The 23,627-nt window shown below is 47.8% G+C and overlaps 1 protein-coding gene across 1 annotated transcript in view; it reads left to right on the forward strand.

Annotated features, from left to right (window-relative positions):
* LOC140454995 (tumor necrosis factor ligand superfamily member 15-like) overlaps nucleotides 1-23,627 on the forward strand; it is a 286,077-nt gene that overhangs the window by 259,524 nt on the left and 2,926 nt on the right. The window contains exons 2-4 of the mRNA XM_072549670.1: nucleotides 5,934-5,970; nucleotides 10,966-11,034; nucleotides 22,422-22,481. Coding sequence (XP_072405771.1) covers nucleotides 5,934-5,970; nucleotides 10,966-11,034; nucleotides 22,422-22,481 — 166 coding nt within the window. The remainder of the gene's footprint in view (nucleotides 1-5,933; nucleotides 5,971-10,965; nucleotides 11,035-22,421; nucleotides 22,482-23,627) is intronic.

The raw sequence follows: 23,627 nt of genomic DNA on the forward strand, positions 1-23,627 counted from the left end.
CTGGAGATCAGAGCTGAAAATGTGTTGCTAGAAAAGCGCAGCAGGGCAGGCAGCATCCAAGGGGCAGGAGAATCGACGTTTCGGGCATCAGCCCTTCGGAATCTGAAACGTCGATTCTCCTGTTCCTTGGATGCTGCCTGACCTGAGGTGATTTCCCAGCCCCATGATCCTCAGGGTGAAACCTAGCTCCAGGGAGAGTGGGCACTCGGTGCCAGTCTGATCTGGGTTGGAAGTCCACTGTTCTGGACACTTTATTTTGGCAATGTTGGACATTTTATTTCTCTATTTTTCTAAGATCTTGTCACTAAAGAGCTGCTCCCAGGTGCCTTTAGTACCTAAGATGGTGCAGGAAGTACTTTTCACCGCATTCATGGAGTATCAATGGCAATAATTTCTTCATTCACATGTAGGCCAGACCAGGGTAAGATGGCAGTTTCCTTCCCCAACGGGCATTATCAAACCAGTTGGTGTTTCCCCAACATCAATTTATGGTTATCATTAGTCTCTTAATTCCAGACTTTTTTTAAAATTCAAATTCTACCATCTGCTGTGGCAGGATTTGAACCTGGGTCCCTGGGACATTATCGGGATTAGCAGCACAACAAGAATACTGTTTGGCCATTGCTGTCCGCGCACCCCCACCCACCCCCCCCCCCAGAGCTAGCACCTGTACCTCTGAGCTGCACAGTCACATGAGAACAGCCTCATTAATAAAGGAGGTCCCAGCCAGCCCCTAGGGAATGGTTCCTTGGGCCATACACAGTAATTAGGTCAACGTCCAGTTAGCAGGATACAATTCTGCCGGGACAGAGGTGTGGCACATTGGCACACCGTGGGGAGGGAGAGAGCTGGCCTGAAAGGCATCCAGTCAAACACAGGAAAGGAAACCTCCTGCTGGTGACAGCCCCCCACCTCCCCCCACCCCCCCTCCCCCCTCCGGCCGGCCCCAGTCTGATGAATCAGTGCTCTTCCATACTGAACACCACCTGGAGGGCAGACTGACAGCAGCTGAGGAATCCTGCAGTGATCCTCAAATCCCGGCTCCCCAAAGCCTGTCCACAAGGCCCGAGGCAGCAGGGTGATGGAATACTCCCCACTTGCCTGGAGGGTTGCAGGAAGAAACTCTATGCCATCCAGGCTGAAGAACCCCTTGCTTGATTAGCACCACACCCGCAAACATCCATCTCTCCCTCCACCACTGATGCCCAGCAGAAATGCCCTGCAGAAATTCCCCGAAGCTCCTTAGACAGCACCTTTCAAACCAACGGAGAGGGGCAGCAGATATAAGGGAATGCCAGCCCCTTACTCTCCAGATGGCAGACCACCCTGCCTTCACGGAATGCCCATGGTGCAGAAAGTACCATCCTGTCTGGGCTGGCTCAGGGCAGTTTGTTATTTTGCTAATCTCCTGCCATCCACCCCATTTCTGTCACCGTCCAGCACTCGCTTGAATGCCTCAGTAGAACCTGCCCGTGCCACACTGACCTGCTGTACGTTCCATACCCCAACTACTCATCGTGTGAAACCGTTTCGCTTCACCTTGAGGGTACCTCTTTGAAACGGTTGTCCTCTGGGCCTTGATCCACTCACAAGCGGAAATGATATCTCTCCACCTGCTCTGACCAGGGCCCGTCATGATTTTGAAATTGTCTATCAGATCTTGGAATCCCATCACTGTACTGAAACTCCGTAATAGCACTACAGGAGTAAGGGAGGGTGGTGGCCTGGTGGGACTGCTCATCCAGCACTCCAGGTAATATTCTGGGAATCCTGGTTCAAGTCCCACCAATGACGGATGGTGCAATTTGAGTCCAATAGAAATTAAGAATCTATTGGTGACCATGAAGACTTTGCTGGGCTTGAAACTCCATCTGGTTCACTCACGCAAGGGACACTGCCATCCTTCCCTGGTCTGGCCTACATGTGACTCCAGGCCTACAGAGATGTGGCTGTACTCTTTACTGTACCTCTGGGTATTTAGGGATGGGGCAATAAATCTGATCCAGCTAGCGATGCCCTCATCCTGTGAGTGAATAACGAACAAGCCCCTATAAGGACAGTAATGGTGTCTGAACACAGCTCACTGTCACTTTCCCCAAGGCATCTGGGAAATGGGCTATGTCCTACAAAGAGTCTTCCTTTAGAAAAGCCTTCAACTCCTTGACTTTCTCGAGTTGTAATCTGGGTTTAGTATCTCCAGTTGCGACAGGAGGTGCCAGTGTTAAGGATGTACCCAGCAATCAGTTGTGTTCAGGAGTAACATTGCTGCATTGTTCAGTTCATTCAAACAGTCAGAACAGAAGCAATTTTTAACGTGTTCCTCAATCCCGCTGTGTCGGCCTCGTTCCTCCAGTGTCTCGATGTTTCAGTCTGTACTGGCTCTGCTTCTCTAACTCCAACCCCTCGATGGTTGTCTCTCGTGGCTCCTCATCTTTTCTTGAGTTTGTACAATCTCAGTGAGCTTTGTTCTTCTCAGGTTGAAGGTGAATGATGCCGACTCTGTGGGAACATTGGAAGTCATGTTGTGGCTGTATAGGACACTGCTAGACCACTCTTACAACACTGCATTCAGTTCTGGTCTCCCTGCTACAGGATAATTGTGAAACTTGAAAGGGTTCAGAAAAGATTGACAAGGATGGTGCCAGGGTTGGAGGGTTTGAGCTATAGGGAGAGGCTGAACAGGCTGGGGCTGTTTTCCCTGGAGCGTCGGAGGCTGAGGGGTGACCTTATAGAGGTTTATAAAATCATGAGGGGCATGGAGAGGATAAATAGACAAAGTATTTTCCCTGGGGTGGGCGAGTCCAAAACTAAAGGGCATAGGTTTAAGCTGAGAGGGGAAAGGTTTTAAAGTGTTTTAACAGAGAACTTTTTCACGCAGAGGGTGGTGTGTGTCTGGAGTGAGCTGCCAGAGGAAGTGGTGGAGGCTGATGCAATTGCGACATTTAAAAGGAATCTGGATGGGTATATGAATAGGAAGGCTTTAGAGCGATATAGGCCAAGTGCTGGGAAATGGGACCAGATTAATTTCAGATATCTGGTCAGTGTGGACCGAAGGGTCTGTTTCTGCCCTGTCCATCGGAGGTACTAATTCTCCCCGTACAGGAACAGGTGAAACATTGTCTGTGATTTGAATTCATGTCGTTGTGACCCAATAAGGGACCAGCAACTTTTTGTTTAATGTCGATGAAGTTTTGAATCTTATCAACTCACTGGAAGAACAAGGGCAAACAATGCCAAAATTTCAAACAAATTAAATAAACATCACGGAAGTCAAAAAGGTAATTCTGCCCTCAATATCTTTTAGTCAAATGTGCAGAATCAACCTGAGGTAATTCAGGATCAACAGTGATTATATGCAGCATTCTGCACATCATGGAGCAGGTACTAGCAGGAGCGACCCCATGGATTTCTGAACAGTTCACCCTAAAGTCAGTGACCACTGCGAGTCACAATACCTTGTTAAATTGCTGTCTTGCTCAGGAGAGATTTCAAATCTTTATTTTCAAAGAGCTAGCCTCTGAATTCCCTCAAAATCCATTTTCATTGACTGTTCATCTCCCGATGGTTCAATCTCTTCTCCCGAGACTGCGTTCCGTTGGATTCAAAAACCTGCCCTCCTCCCTCTGGTTACGTGTGTGATTGTGGCTCTTTCTCAAACCTACAGATTCATTAATCGCCCCCACCCCCACCCCACCCCCCACCACCACTACCACCACTACCACCTCCAAACTCCAGTCTCTCTGAGCTATAAATGGCTCAAAAGGTTCGCTTTTGTATGCTCTCCTGCACGGAATCCGCTTCCCAACGCTTCTCCTGAGTTTGAACTGCACCAAACGACTCCCATCATTTCCCCTCGAGTGGAAACCCACAGCGGACCAAACTGCAAGCGTAAACCTCCACCAGAAAAACAAACGAGCCAGATCATTAAAAACCAGAAGCCTTCTGAAATTCCGTGTGGACCGTTTTCCTCGACCTGACATTTAGACGCTTGATCTAGTCTAACGCTGACTTGCCATAACTGCAGGCCTGACAAACACCACATGTCCCACTAGGAGAGCAGTTTACTGATGTAAGATTTTTAGTCCACTTTTGGAATATTGCGTGCAATTCTGGACTCCTTCCTTTCGAAAAGATGTTGCAAAACTTGATAGGGTTGAGAAAAGATTTACAAGGATGGTGCCAGGGTCGGAGGATTTGAGCTACAGGGAGAGGCTGAACAGGCTGGGGCTGTTTTCTCTGGAGCATCAGAGGCTGAGGGGTGACTTTATAGAGGTTTATAAAATCATGAGGGGCATGGATAGGGTAAATAGACAAAGTCTTTTCTCTGGGGTCAGGGAGTCCAAAACTAGAGGGCACAGGTTTAGGGTGAAAGGGCAAAGATAAATAAGACACCTAAGGAGTAACATTTTCACACAGAGGGTGGTACGTGTATGGAATGAGCTGCCAGAGGACATGGTGGAGTCTGGTACAATTGCAACATTTAAAAGGCATTTGGATGGGTATATGAATAGGGAGGGTTTGGAGGGATATGATGCTGGCAGTTGGGACTAGATTGGGTTGGGATATCTGGTCAGTATAGACGGGTTGGACCGAAGGATCTGTTTCCATGCTGTACATCTCTATGACTCTATGACTCTGAAGTCAATGTGGCTCCAACTGATTCAGGGTAATGGCCTTCAGGTTTGCTCTTGTATTTTTCCCATACTTGGGGGTGAAACATTATTCCTAATGGATGCTTAATGATATATCCTCAAATTTGGATACTTAGACTGTGCCCTTGGGATTTATGAGACATGTGAAGGTCAGAGGTTACTTGCAGTGAGAATGCATCAAATAACTGACCAAGTTAGAAATGTGGAGATGTACCAAAATGGGGAGAGAAACTCACTGGCTCACAGGGAAGGAGTGAACCAGGTAGCAGAATTGGGTGGCCCAGTGGCTCAGTGGTTAGCACTGCTGCCTCACAGCACCAGGGACCTGGGTTCAATTCCCACCTCAGGCAACTGTCCGTGTGGAGTTTGCACATTGAACATATAGAACTTAGGAAGTCCAGAACAGGCCCTTTGGCCCACGATGTTGTGTCGAGGTTTAATCCTAATGTAAAATATAAAAACTTAACCTACGCACCCCTCAACTCACTGCTATCCATGTGCATATCCAGTAGTCACTTAAATGTCCCCAATGACTCTGCTTCCACCACCACCGCTGGCTACGCATTCACAACTCTCTGCATAAAGAACCTACCTCTCACATCTCCTCTATACCTTCCTCCTAATATCTTCAAACAATGACCTCTCGTACCAGTCAATCCTGCCCTGGGGACAAGTCTCTGGCTATTGACTCTATCTATTCCTGTCATTATCTTGTATACCTCTCCCTGTGACTGTGTGGGTGTGCTCCAGTTTTGTTCCCAATCCAAAGATATGGAGGTTAGGGTGGATTGGCCACACTAAGTTGCCCATAGTGTTCAGGGATGTGTAGGTTAGGTGCATTAGTCAGGGGGAAATGTAGAGTAATTGGGAATGGGTCTGGGTGGGATACTCTTCAGAGGGTCAGTGTGGCCTTGTTGGGCCAAATGGCCTGTTGCCACACTGTAGGGATTCTAGAAGGAGTGATACACTGGATGAACAGTGACAGGAAGCGGACTTGCAATAAAATTTCAAGCAGACAAGCAGGAATTGTTTTGATTAGTTTCCTGCAGGCCTGTAGTGTCCTGCCAATAACACAGAGAGTGGGTGGCACGTGCTGCCAGCCATAGTAGTCCAGGCAGATACAAGTACATTCGGGACATTTCATCTTGGATAGGATGATAGTGAAATCGGACGGTATGTAGGTTAGTTTGATCTTAGAGTCGGACGAAACGTCGGTCCGACACTGAGGGCCAAAGAGCCTGTACTGTTCTACATTCTAACACAGTGTTCTTGTTCCCCCAGGACTGTAAGACTGATGCAGCAATCAAAAAGCATGAAAGTAAGTGCTTTCTCTCTCCCTCTCTCCCTGTCTGTCTGATCTCATTCTCATTGACCAATGACGGGATATTACTCAGTAAAATAAAAACTCTCGTGCTGTCCTTTCTCTCTCCCTCTCTCCCTGTCTGTCTGCCCCTCCCCCAAGTCCCTCCTCCCTACCTTTTATCTTAGCCTGCTAATCTTCCGCCTAGGAACCCTCCAACCACAAGGGATGAACTCAGATTTCTCCAGTTTCCTCATTTCCCCTCCCCCCCACCTTGTCTCCGTCCCAACCCTCGAACTCAGCACCGCCTTCCTAACCTGCAATCTTCTTCCTGACCTCTCCGCCCCCACCCCCCACTCCGGCCTATCACCCTCACCTTGACCTCCTTCCACTATCGCATTTCCAACCCCCCCTCCCCCAAGTCCCTCCTCCCTACCTTTTATCTTAGCCTGCTGGACACACTTTCCTCATTCCTGAAGAAGGGCTCATGGCCGAAACGTCGATTCTCCTGCTCCTTGGATGCTGCCTGACCTGCTGCGCTTTTCCAGCAACACATTTTCAGCTCTGATCTCATGTCTCATTGACCAATGACAGGATATTACTCAGTAAAATAAAGACTCTCGTGCTGTCCTTTCTCCCCCCTGGGACTGGGCCTTCTGAAGAACTTTACCCGATAACAAGATAGATTTCCTTGTGACAGTGTTGCTGGAAGTGCAATGCTTATAGATGAAGGGAATGAATTAAACTGAGAGCCGGAAACACTTTGTAGCTAAAGCAAAGGATAGAACAGGCTACTTTCAAATTGGCAGAAATAATAGATGAAATGAAGGTTAAACTGACTGAGGTTAAAGATACCCAGGGTATTAAAATGTAAAAGGATAGAAAGAACACAATGCGTTCTCCCTGACATTTATATTCGATTCCCTACAGTGTGGAAACAGGCCCTTCAGCCCAACGCATGCCCCCAGGTTTACCCCTGACTAATGCACCTAACACTTTGGGCAATTTACCTGACCTGCACATCTTTGGATTGTGGGAAGAAGCCGGAGCACCCAGAGGATACACACGGAGAATGTGCAAACTCCTCACAGACAGTTACCCGAGGCAGGAATTGAACCCAGTTTCCTGGCTCTGTAAGGCAGCAGTGCTAACCACTGAGCCACTATGCCACCCAAAGGGGCTTCTCACCCATCGCCTTAAACAGTCAGCCATAACTACGGCCCCCCAGGCCCAAATTCATTTTTGGAAGGCAGAGATCATGCATCATTGCTTTACAAACAGAGGGCCATGGGAAATAGGAGCAGGAGAAGGCCATTTGGCCCATTAACCTCGATCATGGCTAAACTGCTACCTCAATCCCCTCATATCCCAGATGGCGCTGATATCAAGAAGTCAGTTTACTTTTGTCTCGAGAGAACGTGCTTAATGAGGAATCCTTCACAGCTTTCTGGAATTCCAAAACATCTCGAGTTTCTGAGTGGAGAAGTTCCTCCTCACCTCAGTCCTAATCGGATTGGGATCTGAGCCAGAGACCCTCAGGGTTTATCCTGTGGGAATTTCATATTCTCCAAGGAGATGACTTTAGAGAGTACAAGCCCAGTCTCCCAAGTTTCTAAAGAAGGTCACTGTTGAAATAAAGGATGGATTGGGTTGTCATCTTCCAAAATTCAGGATCAGTCCCGGCAGAGTGGCTGCATGTTATGTAATTTTTTCAATTTATTTCCGTGACTTGGACGTTGCTGGCTGGGCCCGGCATTGATAGCCCATCCCTATTTACCCTTGAGAAGGTGGTGTTGAGCTGCCTTCTTGTATCGCTGCAGTCCACTCGCTGTGGGTAGACCCACAATGCCGGTAGGGAGGGAATTCCAGGATTTTGACCCAACGATTATGAAGGAACAGCGGTATATTTCCAAGTCAGGGTGGTGAGTGGCTTGGAGGGGAGCTTGTGTGTTCCTAAGTACCTGCTGCCCTTCTCCTTCCAGTTGGAAGTGGTGGTGGGTTTGGAAGGTGCTGTCTCAGAATATTTAGTGAATTTCTGTAGGACATGAATTGATAAAATACAGGGAAATGTTTGTGTACAAAGTGACCCGGTGTCCACTGGACGCAAGCTTGCAGGAGCAACAAGCAGTTAGGAAGGGAACAGATATCTGCTACATGGGCTGGGTACAGACGCAACAATGTCTTCCTCAACTGCACAGAGTGAGACCACACCTTGGAGTATTGCATGTGCAGTGTTGGTCTCCTGACCCAAGCAAAGATACAGTTGCCAAGAGGGAGCTCTGTGTAGCTTCACCGGACTGGTCCCTGGGATGGTGGGTCTGACAGGACTGAGCCTGTATTCCCCAGGGGTTTGAAAGTGGGAATCTCATTGAGAACCAGAACCTATTGTGACAGGCCTTGGACAGGCCGGGTACAAAGGGGTGTGACGATGTGCCTCCTTACACAAGGTTCTGTTACCCTTGGCCTTTTTTTCAGAGAGTTTGTAAAAAACACAGACTCCCAAAAGTCAAAATTGAAGGGTTTTAGGGCCAATTTGCTCATAGCTAACAGAAACTGCATGGGAAAAACAGGCTTTCAATGTTTAAACAAAACAATGAGAGGGGCGTAGTTCCCAGCTCGGCTTTACTCTGGTTTGGTTTGGATTTGGCACAGTAGTGTTTCTGAAACTGCTGGATCCAAAGAAGCAGCTTCATGCTAGTTCTCTCTCCCTCTCTGACATCTCTCCTGCCAGACCCTGTGTTTGATTTTACCCTTTTGTGCCCAGGGGGTGTTTATGGGGATTGTTGCAATTATTGGGAACAGTGTCATTGAGTTGGGATAGATTTTCAGAGAGGTGAAGTTATTCAGTATCCTGTTCTCTTTCGTTTGTGTTTCATTCGGTAATCTTGGACATAAATTCAATTTTGTTTAAAATGGAGTGGTTTGACCAGCTGCACCTCCCCTGAAATATCCACCTTCCACCGGATTAAAACCACCAGCAATGATAGAGTCTGGGCTACTTTCTTGAAATGTTTTGAGGGCAGGGGCTCTGGCCTGGTCCATCCCACGGGGTGTATCTCCTTCACCAGGGTGTCCAGAGCAAGGTGGCACACAGCTGAGGAGAAATGTCTTCACTCAGAGGCTAGTGACCTGGAGGCACTGAGCATGTTCGAGAAATAAATCAATAGATTTCCAGAGGTTTGTCTGGGGAGAGGGTGGGAATATGGCGTTGAGTCAGAGGATCAGCTGTCATCACATTTAATAGAGGAGTAGGCTCAATGGGCCGAAAGGCCTCCTTCTGCTCCCATTGTCTGCGTCCCTATGCCCCCCCCCCCCAAACTAAATAATTGATCCAGGTTCTCAACAATTGGAAGGCAAGCCACCTTGCTTCACCTCACTGGCCAGAGCCCGCCAGTGTGAGAAGGACTCACTTACTCTGTTTTAAACAATCCTCAATCTTACACACTCCAGTGTTCCTCCCCAAACTCTGGTGGAGAACTTATCAAAATCTTTCTGAAAATCCAAGCACAAACCTCCCATTGACTCCCCATCTCTGCTGCTCTGTTCCTAATACCAGAAAACTCCAAAAGGTTTGTCAAATATGATCTCCCCTGCTTAGGCCCACGCTGTCTCTACTCTGTATGGCCTTGAATGACTTGGTGTTCAGTTATCACAATGCTGTTCCCTCTCCTCCTTTCTTAAATAGTGGGGTAACATTTCTAAACTTCCAATCTATCGGAACCACATCCGAATCTGTGGAACTTTGAACAGTAATCACTGGAGTATCCTAAATCTCTATGACCACTTCCTTCAACACCCTGGGATTTTGACCACTGGGCCCTGGGGACTTATTAAATCCAAACAGGTTTTTTTTCACTAAAACTAATTTCTTTTATGTCCTTAATCTCCACAGTCCCTTGGTTCTTTCGTATTTCTGAAAGTTCTTTGCATCTTTCCCCAGGAATACAGCAACAAACTATTTGTATGCATTCTCTTCTGTTAACCTTGACATTTGGTGAGCTGAGAAGGGATTTCTACATCCAGAGAGTGGTGTCTCTGTGGAATTCATTGCCACAGGGGGCAGTCGGCGTAAAATCATTGAGTGTATTTAAGAGGGAGACAGACAGGTTCACGATTTGTAAGGGGATCAAGAGTTCGTGGAGAATGGCGTTGAGGTACCTATCAGCATCAAGAGTGTGTTGCTGGAAAAGCACAGCCAGTCAGGCAGCATCCGAGGAGCAGGAGAATCGACATTTCAGGCATCAGCCCCTCATCAGGAAATGCCCGAAATGTCGATTTTCCTGCTCCTCGGATGCTGCCTGACCTGCTGTGCTTTTCCAGCAACACACTCTCCTCTCTGATCTCCAGCATCTGCAGTCCTCACTTTCTCCTCCTTGAGAAACATATCAGCCAGGATTGAATGGCTGAACAGACTCAATGAAGGGGCAGAATGGCGTAATTCTGCTGTTCTGGGTCTGATGGAGCGGTCTGGGGATCATGTGAGGTGTACATTCCCTGGTATGAAATGCTGACAAAATTACAAGGTGGAAACACAACTGATCAGATAGTGTTCCCTGCGGTTTAGAAGATTAGGGGTAATTTGATAGGAATTTTCATAACAGAACAATGAAGCCAGATTCGAGGGGGAATCGATTTCTGCGTGGGAAGCCGGGTGTTACACACAATTAGTGCCAGAACTTAGAGGAGCGAAATTCTCAAAACTGAATCCAGTTCCTGAGTAGCTAAGGTTGGTGACACAATGTGAATGGCAGTTGATGCTCAGTCGAGAGTAAACGTCAAATATGAGGGATAGATTTCAATGAATTAATTGCATAAAGGATGTTGGCCAGAGGTGGATATATGCAACTAGCTCAGAGATCTGCCCCAATCTCCTTTATGGGTAGAATGGTTGGGAGGGCTGAATGGCCTCCTCCGGTTTCTAATGCTGACATTGTTTGGGGGCCCCTCCTGTCACTGGGCAGAGCCGCGTAATGATCAGCTTTCTGAGAGAGTGACCATCTTGTTTTCATTCAGGGCTACCCAACGACACAGGCCTGGAGTCAAATCCCTCCCCTCCACCCAACAGTGGGTCTTCCAATAAGGGTAAGTCCTGTTTCAATTATTCAACTTCACAAACCTCATGTTTCGCCATCAGGCATTGTCTCCCTGTGGGACAGTGGGTCAGACACTGTCTCCCTGTGGGACAGTGGGTCAGACACTGTCTCCCTGTGGGACAGTGGGTCAGACACTGTCTCCTTGTGGGACTGGGTGGGGACAGTGGGTCAGACACTGTCTCCCTGTGGGACAGTGGGTCAGACACTGTCTCCTTGTGGGACTGGGTGGGGACAGTGGGTCAGACACTGTCTCCCTGTGGGACAGTGGGTCAGACACTGTCTCCTTGTGGGACTGGGTGGGGACAGTGGGTCAGACACTGTCTCCCTGTGGGACTGTGTGGGGACAGTGGGTCAGACACTGTCTCCCTGTGGGACTGTATGGGGACAGTGGGTCAGACACTGTTCACCTGTGGGACGGTGGGTCAGTCACTGTCTCCCTGTGGGACTGGGTGGGGACAGTGGGTCAGACACTGTCTCCCTGTGGGACTGGGTGGGGACAGTGGGTCAGACACTGTCTCCCTGTGGGACTGGGTGGGGACAGTGGGTCAGACACTGTCTCCCTGTGGGACTGGGTGGGGACAGTGGGTCAGACACTGTCTCCCTGTGGGACTGGGTGGGGACAGTGGGTCAGACACTGTCTCCCTGTGGGACTGGGTGGGGACAGTGGGTCAGACACTGTCTCCCTGTGGGACTGGGTGGGGACAGTGGGTCAGACACTGTCTCCGTGTGGGACAGAGGGTCAGACACTGTGTTCTTGTGGGACTGGGTGGGGGCAGTGGGTCAGACACTGTCTTCCTGTGGGACTGAGTGGGGGCAGTAAATCAGACACTGTCTGCCTGTGGGAGTGGGTGGGATGTTAAGTCAGACATTGTCTTTACTATCCAGCCCCTGCCCAATCCCGAGCCTGGGAGATTGCACTTTCTTTCAGCAATGAATCTGAGTTGAGTCCCTGCCATCCTGTGTGCTCTGGTACCACTCTGGGGAACCCTGCGTTACTGCAGCAAGATGTGTCAATTCAGCTCAGTCTAACTGGCCCATTACCTGTGTTTATATACCATTATTCTTCCACTCTCCTCCCTCCGAACTCAGCAGCATAAATCATCCCCCTTTCTCCATCACGTGCTTACCTAACTTCCCTGTCAAGATATTGGGACAAGAACACGTGCAGACGCCAATGGGTCTGAGAGTCGTTCGGTCCCCAGGCTCTGATGACCTTCATTGTAGAGGCTGCAGAGATGATCTGTAGTACCCAGCAAAAAACAGGAAGTCGCTTATTACCTGAATAGGGATAACGTGGGAAAGGGTGAGGTGCAATGTGACCTGGGTATCCCCGTACATCACAGTAAGTGCAGCAGGAGGTGAAGAAGGTACAATGGTACTTTGGGACCTTCCGAGTGAGAGAATCCGAGCACAGGAGCAGGGATAGCCAGCTGCAATTATCCAGGGACCACACTCACTGTATTGTGGGCAGTTACGGTCTCCTTATCTCAGGAAGGATGTTCTGCCAATGAAGGGAGTGCAATGGAGGTTTACCAGGGCTACGTCCTGGGTCTGTCTGTGAAGAGAGACTGGATTGGTTCAGACAAGATTCACCGGAGTTTTGAAGGATGAGGGATGATCTCACCGAAACCTCCAAAATTCTCACAAGATGGGACAAAATTCTCACAAGTCTCACAATCATAGGAAGGATGTCCCCAATAAATGGGGAAGGCCAGAGACAGGGATCACAGTCTGAGGATACAGAGTTATACCATTCAGGATGGAGATGAGGGGAAATGTCTTCATCCAGAGGGTGGGGAGCCTGGGGGGATTCACTACCACCGGAAGTGGCTGAGGCCAAAACATTGAATGTTTTCAAGGAGTTAGATACAGTTCTCAGGACTACAGGGATCAGAGGGTATGGTGGGAAAGTGGGAACAGGAGACTGAGTTGGGTGATCAGCCATGATCATATCGACTGGTGGAGCAGGCTCAAAGAGACAAATGGCCTCGTCCTATTTCCCATGTTTCTAGTCGATGCATTGGTGATTATCTTACAAAATCCCATTGATTCTGGAAAGATCCCTCAGGATGGGAAGGTGGCAATTATCAGCCTTGTGCTGGTATGAAAGAACACTGATGTCATGGATAGACTAAAGGGATAATAACATACTGGATTAGTGGTGCTGGAAGAGCACAGCAGTTCAGGCAGCATCCAACGAGCAGCGAAATTGACGTTTCGGGCAAAAGCCCTTCACAGGGATAATAACAGTCTGACTGGGGATTTGCAAATGGAAAATTATGTTTGAGAAATTGTTGGAATGTTTTGTTCAATATTTGGAGCTATTTAGTTGCTAACACAGTGTCAATGGATGGGCTATATTTGGATTTTTGAGAAGGTTTTTATTAAGGTGCACGACAGCTGGTTGGTCAGTCAATATAATGCACATGGTACAGGGCGGTCAGGTCCAGGCAGAGATTAATATGAGGAGAGTGGGAATATTCTCACATGGACAGGCTGTGATGAGTGGGATGCTCCGAGGATAAACACTTGGGCCCAACCTTTGCACAATGACTGTCAATGATTTGGACGTGGGCGGCAAGTGTAGTATTTCCAGATTTGCAGCTGGGACAAAGTGGGCATGTGTTTGGGGAGGAGGATTTGGACAGGCCGAGTGATTGGGAGAGACAATGGCGAATGGCACCCAATGCCAACAAACATATCGTTCCCCACTTTGGTGGGAAGATGAGATGTGACGAGTATCTCCCAGATGGTGAGAGGACGGACACTGCCCTGCGATAACTCCTTTAGGAATAGGCAGCTAACAGTTTCCCCATGAGAGATGGGAGACAAACCCACCTGCAGTTTGCTGCACTCAGTCAGCCTCCCTTTCTGAGTTAAGGGAGTTACATTCACTCTCTCCCAATCTGATGGGACTGTCCCTGAATCCTGTTAAAAGCAAGGCACAGGATGCATTCAGTAAGATCACAGGATGGAGTCCATTAGATTCCAACAATGTTCCTCATTTGGATTTCTTCAGAGATTGTGACCTTCCAGTGTCTCTCCTTCTCTTCCACTTCCTGAATCTCTGCTTCTCCCAAAAGTGGTGAATTCTTCCCAGCCAGAGAGCTGATGTTCCTGAGATTGGCCCATCCAATTTAACAAGGGCCCGTTGTTGGTGAGAATCTGGGATAATTTACAGAAACTACACTCATTGAACAGACACAGAGAAAATCCTGAGATTCCTGTCTGTTAGGAACATTCACTAAGAGCATGGCTGATCTGTTGCCTAACTCTGTATGTCTGCCTTGGCTTCATTATAAATTGTCTCTTTCAGGTTTAAATTTAACAATTGAATTAGCATCAATCACTGTTTGAGGAAGTTTTGTCAGGAATGACCCACCTTTCATGAATCCAGACTGAGTCTCCCTGAGCAACTCAAGAGTGGCACAGTGGCTCAGTGGTTGGCACTGCTGCCTCACAGTGCCAGGGACCTGGGTTTGATCCCAGCCTTGGGTGACTGTCTGTTTGGAGCTGGCATGTTCTCCCCGTGTCTGTGTGGGTTTCCTCCGGGTGCTCCGGTTTCCGCCCACAGTCCAAAGATGTGGAGGTTAGAGTGGATTGGCCATGCTCGAGTGTCCAGGGCTGTGTAGGTTAGGAGCATTATCCAGGGGGATTTTGAGTGACAGGGTAGGGGAATGACCTTATCCCTGACTGTAGGCTCCAACCAATTCCCCAGCTGGCTCCTCATCATTCCCGGGCTTCCAACTTCTTAAGGAGTGCAGCGACATGGGTAGACCTCCAATCCAGGGGTAAAACTCCGGAATCCAGGAAACCCTGAAAGATGATGCTTTGACCATCAGCAGTGTACTCTGCTCTCTCCTTTAACACCCATGGATGGAAACCACCAGGTCCTGGGAATTTCTCATTCCTCAGTTTCATTCACGTGCCTGTTATTGATGAGTTACTTCAGCTAATCTCCCTGATCCTCTGTTCATTTCATTGGGACATCCACAAGCTCTCCTCCTTTCCAGCTGTGAATAAACTCGTGAAATAGTGGTTCCCTGTACCTGATATTCCCCACACTGTCAGTGACTATATCCCCCACTGTCATTGACAATATCCCCCACTGTCATTGACAATATCCCCCACTGTCATTGACAATATCACCCACTGTCATTGACTATATCACCCACTGTCATTGACAATATCCCCCACTGTCATTGACAATATCCCCCACTGTCATTGACAATATCCCCACTGTCATTGACAATATCCCCACTGTCATTGACAATATCCCCCACTGTCATTGACAATATCACCCACTGTCATTGACTATATCACCCACTGTCATTGACAATATCCCCCACTGTCATTGACAATATCCCCCACTGTCATTGACAATATCCCCCACTGTCATTGACTATATCCCCATTGTCATTGACAATATCCCCCACTGTCATTGACTATATCCCCATTGTCATTGACAATATCACCCACTGTCATTGACAATATCCCCCACTGTCATTGACAATATCCCCCACTGTCATTGACTATATCCCCCACTGTCATTGACTATATCCCCCACTGTCATTGACAATATCCCCCACTGTCATTGACAATATCCCCCACTGTCATTGACTATATCCCCCACTGTCATTGACAATATCCCCCACTGTCATTGACTATATCCCCCACTGTCAGTGACTATATCCCCCACTGTCATTGACAATATCCCCCACTGTCATTGACTATATCCTCCACTGTCATTGACTATATCCCCCACTGTCATTGACAATATCCCCCACTGTCATTGACAATATCCCCCACTGTCATTGACTATATCCCCCACTGTCATTGACTATATCCCCCACTGTCATTGACAATATCCCCCACTGTCATTGACAATATCCCCCACTGTCATTGACTATATCCCCACTGTCATTGACAATATCCCCCATTGTCATTGACTATATCCCCCACTGTCATTGACAATATCCCCCACTGTCATTGACTATATCCCCATTGTCATTGACTATATCCACACTGTCATTGACAATATCCCCCACTGTCATTGACAATATCCCCCACTGTCATTGACAATATCCCCCACTGTCAGTGACTATATCCCCACTGTCATTGACAATATCCCCCACTGTCATTGACAATATCCCCCACTGTCATTGACTATATCCCCCACTGTCAGTGACTATATCCCCCACTGTCATTGACAATATCCCCCACTGTCATTGACAATATCCCCCACTGTCAGTGACTATATCCCCCACTGTCATTGACAATATCCCCCACTGTCATTGACTATATCCCCCACTGTCATTGACAATATCCCCCACTGTCATTGACTATATCCCCCACTGTCATTGACAATATCCCCCACTGTCATTGACAATATCCCCCACTGTCATTGACTATATCCCCACTGTCATTGACAATATCCCCCATTGTCATTGACTATATCCCCCACTGTCATTGACAATATCCCCCACTGTCATTGACTATATCCCCATTGTCATTGACTATATCCCCACTGTCATTGACAATATCCCCCACTGTCATTGACAATATCCCCCACTGTCATTGACTATATCCCCCACTGTCATTGACAATATCCACCACTGTCAGTGACTATATCCCCACTGTCATTGACAATATCCCCCACTGTCATTGACAATATCCCCCACTGTCATTGACTATATCCCCCACTGTCAGTGACTATATCCCCCACTGTCATTGACAATATCCCCCACTGTCATTGACAATATCCCCCACTGTCAGTGACTATATCCCCCACTGTCATTGACAATATCCCCCACTGTCAGTGACTATATCCCCACTGTCATTGACAATATCCCCCACTGTCATTGACTATATCCCCCACTGTCATTGACTATATCCCCCATTGTCATTGACTATTTCCCCACTGTCATTGACAATATCCCCACTGTCATTGACAATATCCCCACTGTCAGTGACTATATCCCCCACTGTCATTGACTATATCCCCACTGTCATTGACAATATCCCCCATTGTCATTGACTATATACCCCATTGTCATTGACTATTTCCCCACTGTCATTGACAATATCCCCACTGTCATTGACAATATCCCCACTGTCATTGACTATATCCCCCACTGTCATTGACAATATCCACCACTGTCAGTGACTATATCCCCACTGTCATTGACTATATCCCCCACTGTCATTGACTATATCCCCCACTGTCATTGACAATATCCCCCACTGTCATTGACAATATCCCCCACTGTCATTGACTATATCCCCACTGTCATTGACAATATCCCCCATTGTCATTGACTATATCCCCCACTGTCATTGACAATATCCCCCACTGTCATTGACTATATCCCCATTGTCATTGACTATATCCACACTGTCATTGACAATATCCCCCACTGTCATTGACAATATCCCCCACTGTCATTGACAATATCCCCCACTGTCAGTGACTATATCCCCACTGTCATTGACAATATCCCCCACTGTCATTGACAATATCCCCCACTGTCATTGACTATATCCCCCACTGTCAGTGACTATATCCCCCACTGTCATTGACAATATCCCCCACTGTCAGTGACTATATCCCCCACTGTCATTGACAATATCCCCCACTGTCATTGACAATATCCCCCACTGTCATTGACTATATCCCCCACTGTCATTGACAATATCCCCCACTGTCATTGACTATATCCCCCACTGTCATTGACAATATCCCCCACTGTCATTGACAATATCCCCCACTGTCATTGACTATATCCCCACTGTCATTGACAATATCCCCCATTGTCATTGACTATATCCCCCACTGTCATTGACAATATCCCCCACTGTCATTGACTATATCCCCATTGTCATTGACTATATCCCCACTGTCATTGACAATATCCCCCACTGTCATTGACAATATCCCCCACTGTCATTGACTATATCCCCCACTGTCATTGACAATATCCACCACTGTCAGTGACTATATCCCCACTGTCATTGACAATATCCCCCACTGTCATTGACAATATCCCCCACTGTCATTGACTATATCCCCCACTGTCAGTGACTATATCCCCCACTGTCATTGACAATATCCCCCACTGTCATTGACAATATCCCCCACTGTCAGTGACTATATCCCCCACTGTCATTGACAATATCCCCCACTGTCAGTGACTATATCCCCACTGTCATTGACAATATCCCCCACTGTCATTGACTATATCCCCCACTGTCATTGACTATATCCCCCATTGTCATTGACTATTTCCCCACTGTCATTGACAATATCCCCACTGTCATTGACAATATCCCCACTGTCAGTGACTATATCCCCCACTGTCATTGACTATATCCCCACTGTCATTGACAATATCCCCCATTGTCATTGACTATATCCCCCATTGTCATTGACTATTTCCCCACTGTCATTGACAATATCCCCACTGTCATTGACAATATCCCCACTGTCAGTGACTATATCCCCCACTGTCATTGACAATATCCCCACTGTCATTGACTATATCCCCACTGTCATTGACTATATCCCCCACTGTCATTGAAAATATCCCCACTGTCATTGACAATATCCCCACTGTCATTGACTATATCCCCCACTGTCATTGACTATATCCCCCATTGTCATTGACTATATCCCCACTGTCATTGACAATATCCCCCATTGTCATTGACTATATCCCCCATTGTCATTGACTATTTCCCCACTGTCATTGACAATATCCCCACTGTCATTGACAATATCCCCACTGTCAGTGACTATATCCACACTGTCATTGACTATATCCCCACTGGCATTGACAATATCCCCCACTGTCATTGACGATATCCCCCATTGTCATTGACTATATCCCCACTGGCATTGACAATATCCCCCACTGTCATTGACTATATCCCCCATTGTCATTAACTATATCCCCATTGTCATTGACAATATCCCCCACTGTCATTGACAATATCCCCACTGTCATTGACAATATCCCCATTGTCATTGACAATATCCCCACTGTCAGTGACTATATCCCCACTGTCATTGACAATATCTCCACTGTCATTGACTATATCCCCACTGTCATTGACAATATCCCCACTGTCAGTGACTATATCCCCACTGTCATTGACTATATCCCCCACTGTCATTGACTATATCCCCCACTGTCATTGACAATATCCCCCACTGTCATTGACTATATCCCCCATTGTCATTGACAATTTCCCCACTGTCAGTGACTATATCCCCACTGTCATTGACAATATCTCCACTGTCATTGACTATATCCCCCCTGTCATTGACAATATCCCCACTGTCAGTGACTATATCCCCCACTGTCATTGACAATATCCCCCACTGTCATTGACTATATCCCCCATTGTCATTGACAATTTCCCCATTGTCATTGACAATATCCCCCATTGTCATTGACTATTTCCCCACTGTCATTGACAATATCCCCACTGTCATTGACAATATCCCCACTGTCAGTGACTATATCCCCCACTGTCATTGACAATATCCCCACTGTCATTGACTATATCCCCACTGTCATTGACTATATCCCCCACTGTCATTGACAATATCCCCACTGTCATTGACAATATCCCCACTGTCATTGACTATATCCCCCACTGTCATTGACTATATCCCCCATTGTCATTGACTATATCCCCACTGTCATTGACAATATCCCCCATTGTCATTGACTATATCCCCCATTGTCATTGACTATTTCCCCACTGTCATTGACAATATCCCCACTGTCATTGACAATATCCCCACTGTCAGTGACTATATCCCCACTGTCATTGACTATATCCCCACTGGCATTGACAATATCCCCCACTGTCATTGACTATATCCCCCATTGTCATTGACTATATCCCCACTGGCATTGACAATATCCCCCACTGTCATTGACTATATCCCCCATTGTCATTAACTATATCCCCATTGTCATTGACAATATCCCCCACTGTCATTGACAATATCCCCACTGTCATTGACAATATCCCCATTGTCATTGACAATATCCCCACTGTCATTGACAATATCTCCACTGTCATTGACTATATCCCCACTGTCATTGACTATATCCCCACTGGCATTGACAATATCCCCCACTGTCATTGACTATATCCCCCATTGTCATTGACAATATCCCCACTGTCAGTGACTATATCCCCACTGTCATTGACAATATCTCCACTGTCATTGACTATATCCCCCCTGTCATTGACAATATCCCCACTGTCAGTGACTATATCCCCACTGTCATTGACTATATCCCCCACTGTCATTGACAATATCCCCCACTGTCATTGACTATATCCCCACTGTCATTGACTATATCCCCATTGTCATTGACTATATCCCCACTGTCATTGACAATATCCCCCACTGTCATTGATAATATCCCCCACTGTCAGTGACAATATTCCCACTGTCATTGACTATATCCCCCACTGTCATTGACTATATCCCCATTGTCATTGACTATATCCCCACTGTCATTGACAATATCCCCACTGTCATTGACAATATCCCCCACTGTCAGTGACAATATTCCCACTGTCATTGACTATATCCCCCACTGTCATTGACTATATCCCCATTGTCATTGACTATATCCCCACTGTCATTGACTATATCCCCCACTGTCATTGACTATATCCCCACTGTCATTGACAATATCCCCCACTGTCATTGACTATATCCCCACTGTCATTGACAATATCCCCCACTGTCATTGATAATATCCCCCACTGTCATTAACTATATCCCCACTGTCATTGTCAATATCCCCCACTGTCATTGACAATATCCCCCATTGTCATTGACTATATCCCCATTGTCATTGACTATATCCCCCACTGTCATTGACTATATCCCCCACTGTCATTGACAATATCCCCCACTGTCATTGACTATATCCCCACTGTCATTGACAATATCCCCCACTGTCATTGACTATATCCCCACTGTCATTGACAATATCCCCCACTGTCATTGATAATATCCCCCACTGTCATTAACTATATCCCCACTGTCATTGTCAATATCCCCCACTGTCATTGACAATATCCCCCATTGTCATTGACTATATCCCCATTGTCATTGACTATATCCCCCACTGTCATTGACTATATCCCCACTGTCAGCCTTTAGTGGGCCATAGTCACCGAAACCAGCCACTTCCCCTTTAATGATATCTAAAATTCTTATTGTCTTTCAAAATCCTTCTCAGCCACTTTCTGTTCCTTTGTTGTTCCTTGTAGTAGCCCCATTCCGTGGCCTCTGTGCTGTTCTTTGTACCTTCAGAAGCAGGTCATTTTAATTTTACCCTGTGCCTTACCCCCTTCGATATCCAAGGCTGTGAGTCGGAAACTCTCCTGGACATAGATACAAACTGCTTCTGAAAAGCAGGAAATGTTTCTATCAACACCCTGCGCGGTCCCTCGGTTGTTTTACCAATGAGCAGAACTTCCCAATATCCTGTCGGCCTCCCTGAAACCTAAAACTCTAGTGTCTGATTTTGGCTGACCTGGAGCTGTCTGGAGTGTGATTGCGTTATGATCATGCTTTGATAAATACTGACGAACAGTGAGATCAGGCATTAAATCAGGTCCATTCATCATTGTGAGACCCGACATTGCTTTGTTCCCGCGTCAGATCCAAGACCTATTTCTGCAGGAAACACTCGCAGACGCACTCTCGAGATTCACAAACATCAGACAATCGCTCAGCAGGTCCGGTATCATCGGTGGGGAGCAGTCGGAGTGAATCCTCTGTTCGCTGAGCAGTTGGCAACCCTTCTGGGAGCTGTGCGCCTGTCTCTCCCAATCGGCGGGAGGATTAAAATTCCCCCATTAACTCTACTCTGCCTTTGCTGCTCAGTTCCCAAATTTCATCATGTGTAGAGTCCAGCTGTGACACAGTGGTCAAGATTTGACACCGATCATCGACTTAGATCCTTTATCCCCCCCCCCCCCAGTTCCACCCCGAAGTTCTCGGCTGGGTGCTCTTTCCTCGTGCTGTGCTCCATCACCACGAAACGTGGTTCTTTTCCTAATCAGGAAATGCTCACCCCTTTTCTCTCCAGCAAACCATAGAAGGCTGATAGGCTGCACTCACAAAGCTCTGGTCATGTCTCTGAAATAGTTATTATTTTAGAGTTTCCAAAATGTTTGGCAGATTAGAGGAACTACCAAACTGCAAGAGAGTTTAATATTGGAATATTGGCTAAATGCCAGATTTGTTCAGTCTCTGAATCAGTATTAAATTAAATATTCTTGTTTAAAGATGGAATAATTCCATGAAGATAATTGATTATCCATTTCTCCGTACAGATCAAACTGGATGTGAGGGTCAGAAATGCAATGTATCATTGCCAATTGCACATATCGTAGGTAAATATCATGCTCACAAATATTAGGTTCTCCCTCACTAACACACAGCCTGTCCCACTCTCCCAGCCCCTCCCTCACTAACACACAGCCTGTCCCTCTCTCCCAGCCCCTCCCTCACTAACACACAGCCTGTCCCTCTCTCCCAGCCCCTCCCTCACTAACACACAGCCTGTCCCTCTCTCCCAGCTCCTCCGTCACTAACACACAGCCTGTCCCTCTCTCCCAGCCCCTCCCTCACTAACACACAGCCTGTCCCTCTCTCCCAGCCCCTCCCTCACTAACACACAGCCTGTCCCTCTCTCCCAGCCCCTCCCTCACTAACACACAGCCTGTCCCACTCTCCCAGCTCCTCCCTCACGAACACACAGCCTGTCCCACTCTCCCAGCCCCTCCGTCACTAACACACAGCCTGTCCCTCTCTCCCAGCCCCTCCCTCACTAACACACAGCCTGTCCCTCTCTCCCAGCCCCTCCCTCACTAACACACAGCCTGTCCCACTCTCCCAGCCCCTCCGTCACTAACACACAGCCTGTCCCTCTCTCCCAGCCCCTCCCTCACTAACACACAGCCTGTCCCACTCTCCCAGCCCCTCCGTCACTAACACACAGCCTGTCCCTCTCTCCCAGCCCCTCCCTCACTAACACACAGCCTGTCCCTCTCTCCCAGCCCCTCCCTCACTAACACACAGCCTGTCCCTCTCTCCCAGCCCCTCCCTCACTAACACACAGCCTGTCCCTCTCTCCCAGCCCCTCCCTCACTAACACAGCCTGTCCCTCTCTCCCAGCCCCTCCCTCACTAACACACAGCCTGTCCCTCTCTCCCAGCCCCTCCCTCACTAACACACAGCCTGTCCCACTCTCCCAGCCCCTCCCTCGCTAACACACAGCCTGTCCCTCTCTCCCAGCCCCTCCCTCACTAACACACGGCCTGTCCCTCTCTCCCAGCCCCTCCCTCACTAACACACAGCCTGTCCCTCTCTCCCAGCCCCTCCCTCACTAACACACAGCCTGTCCCACTCTCCCAGCCCCTCCCTCACTAACACACAGCCTGTCCCTCTCTCCCAGCCCCTCCCTCACTAACACACAGCCTGTCCCACTCTCCCAGCCCCTCCCTCACTAACACACAGCCTGTCCCTCTCTCCCAGCC

This window comes from Chiloscyllium punctatum, chromosome 30, assembly GCF_047496795.1.
Source record: "Chiloscyllium punctatum isolate Juve2018m chromosome 30, sChiPun1.3, whole genome shotgun sequence".
Taxonomy (NCBI): Eukaryota; Metazoa; Chordata; class Chondrichthyes; order Orectolobiformes; family Hemiscylliidae; genus Chiloscyllium; species Chiloscyllium punctatum.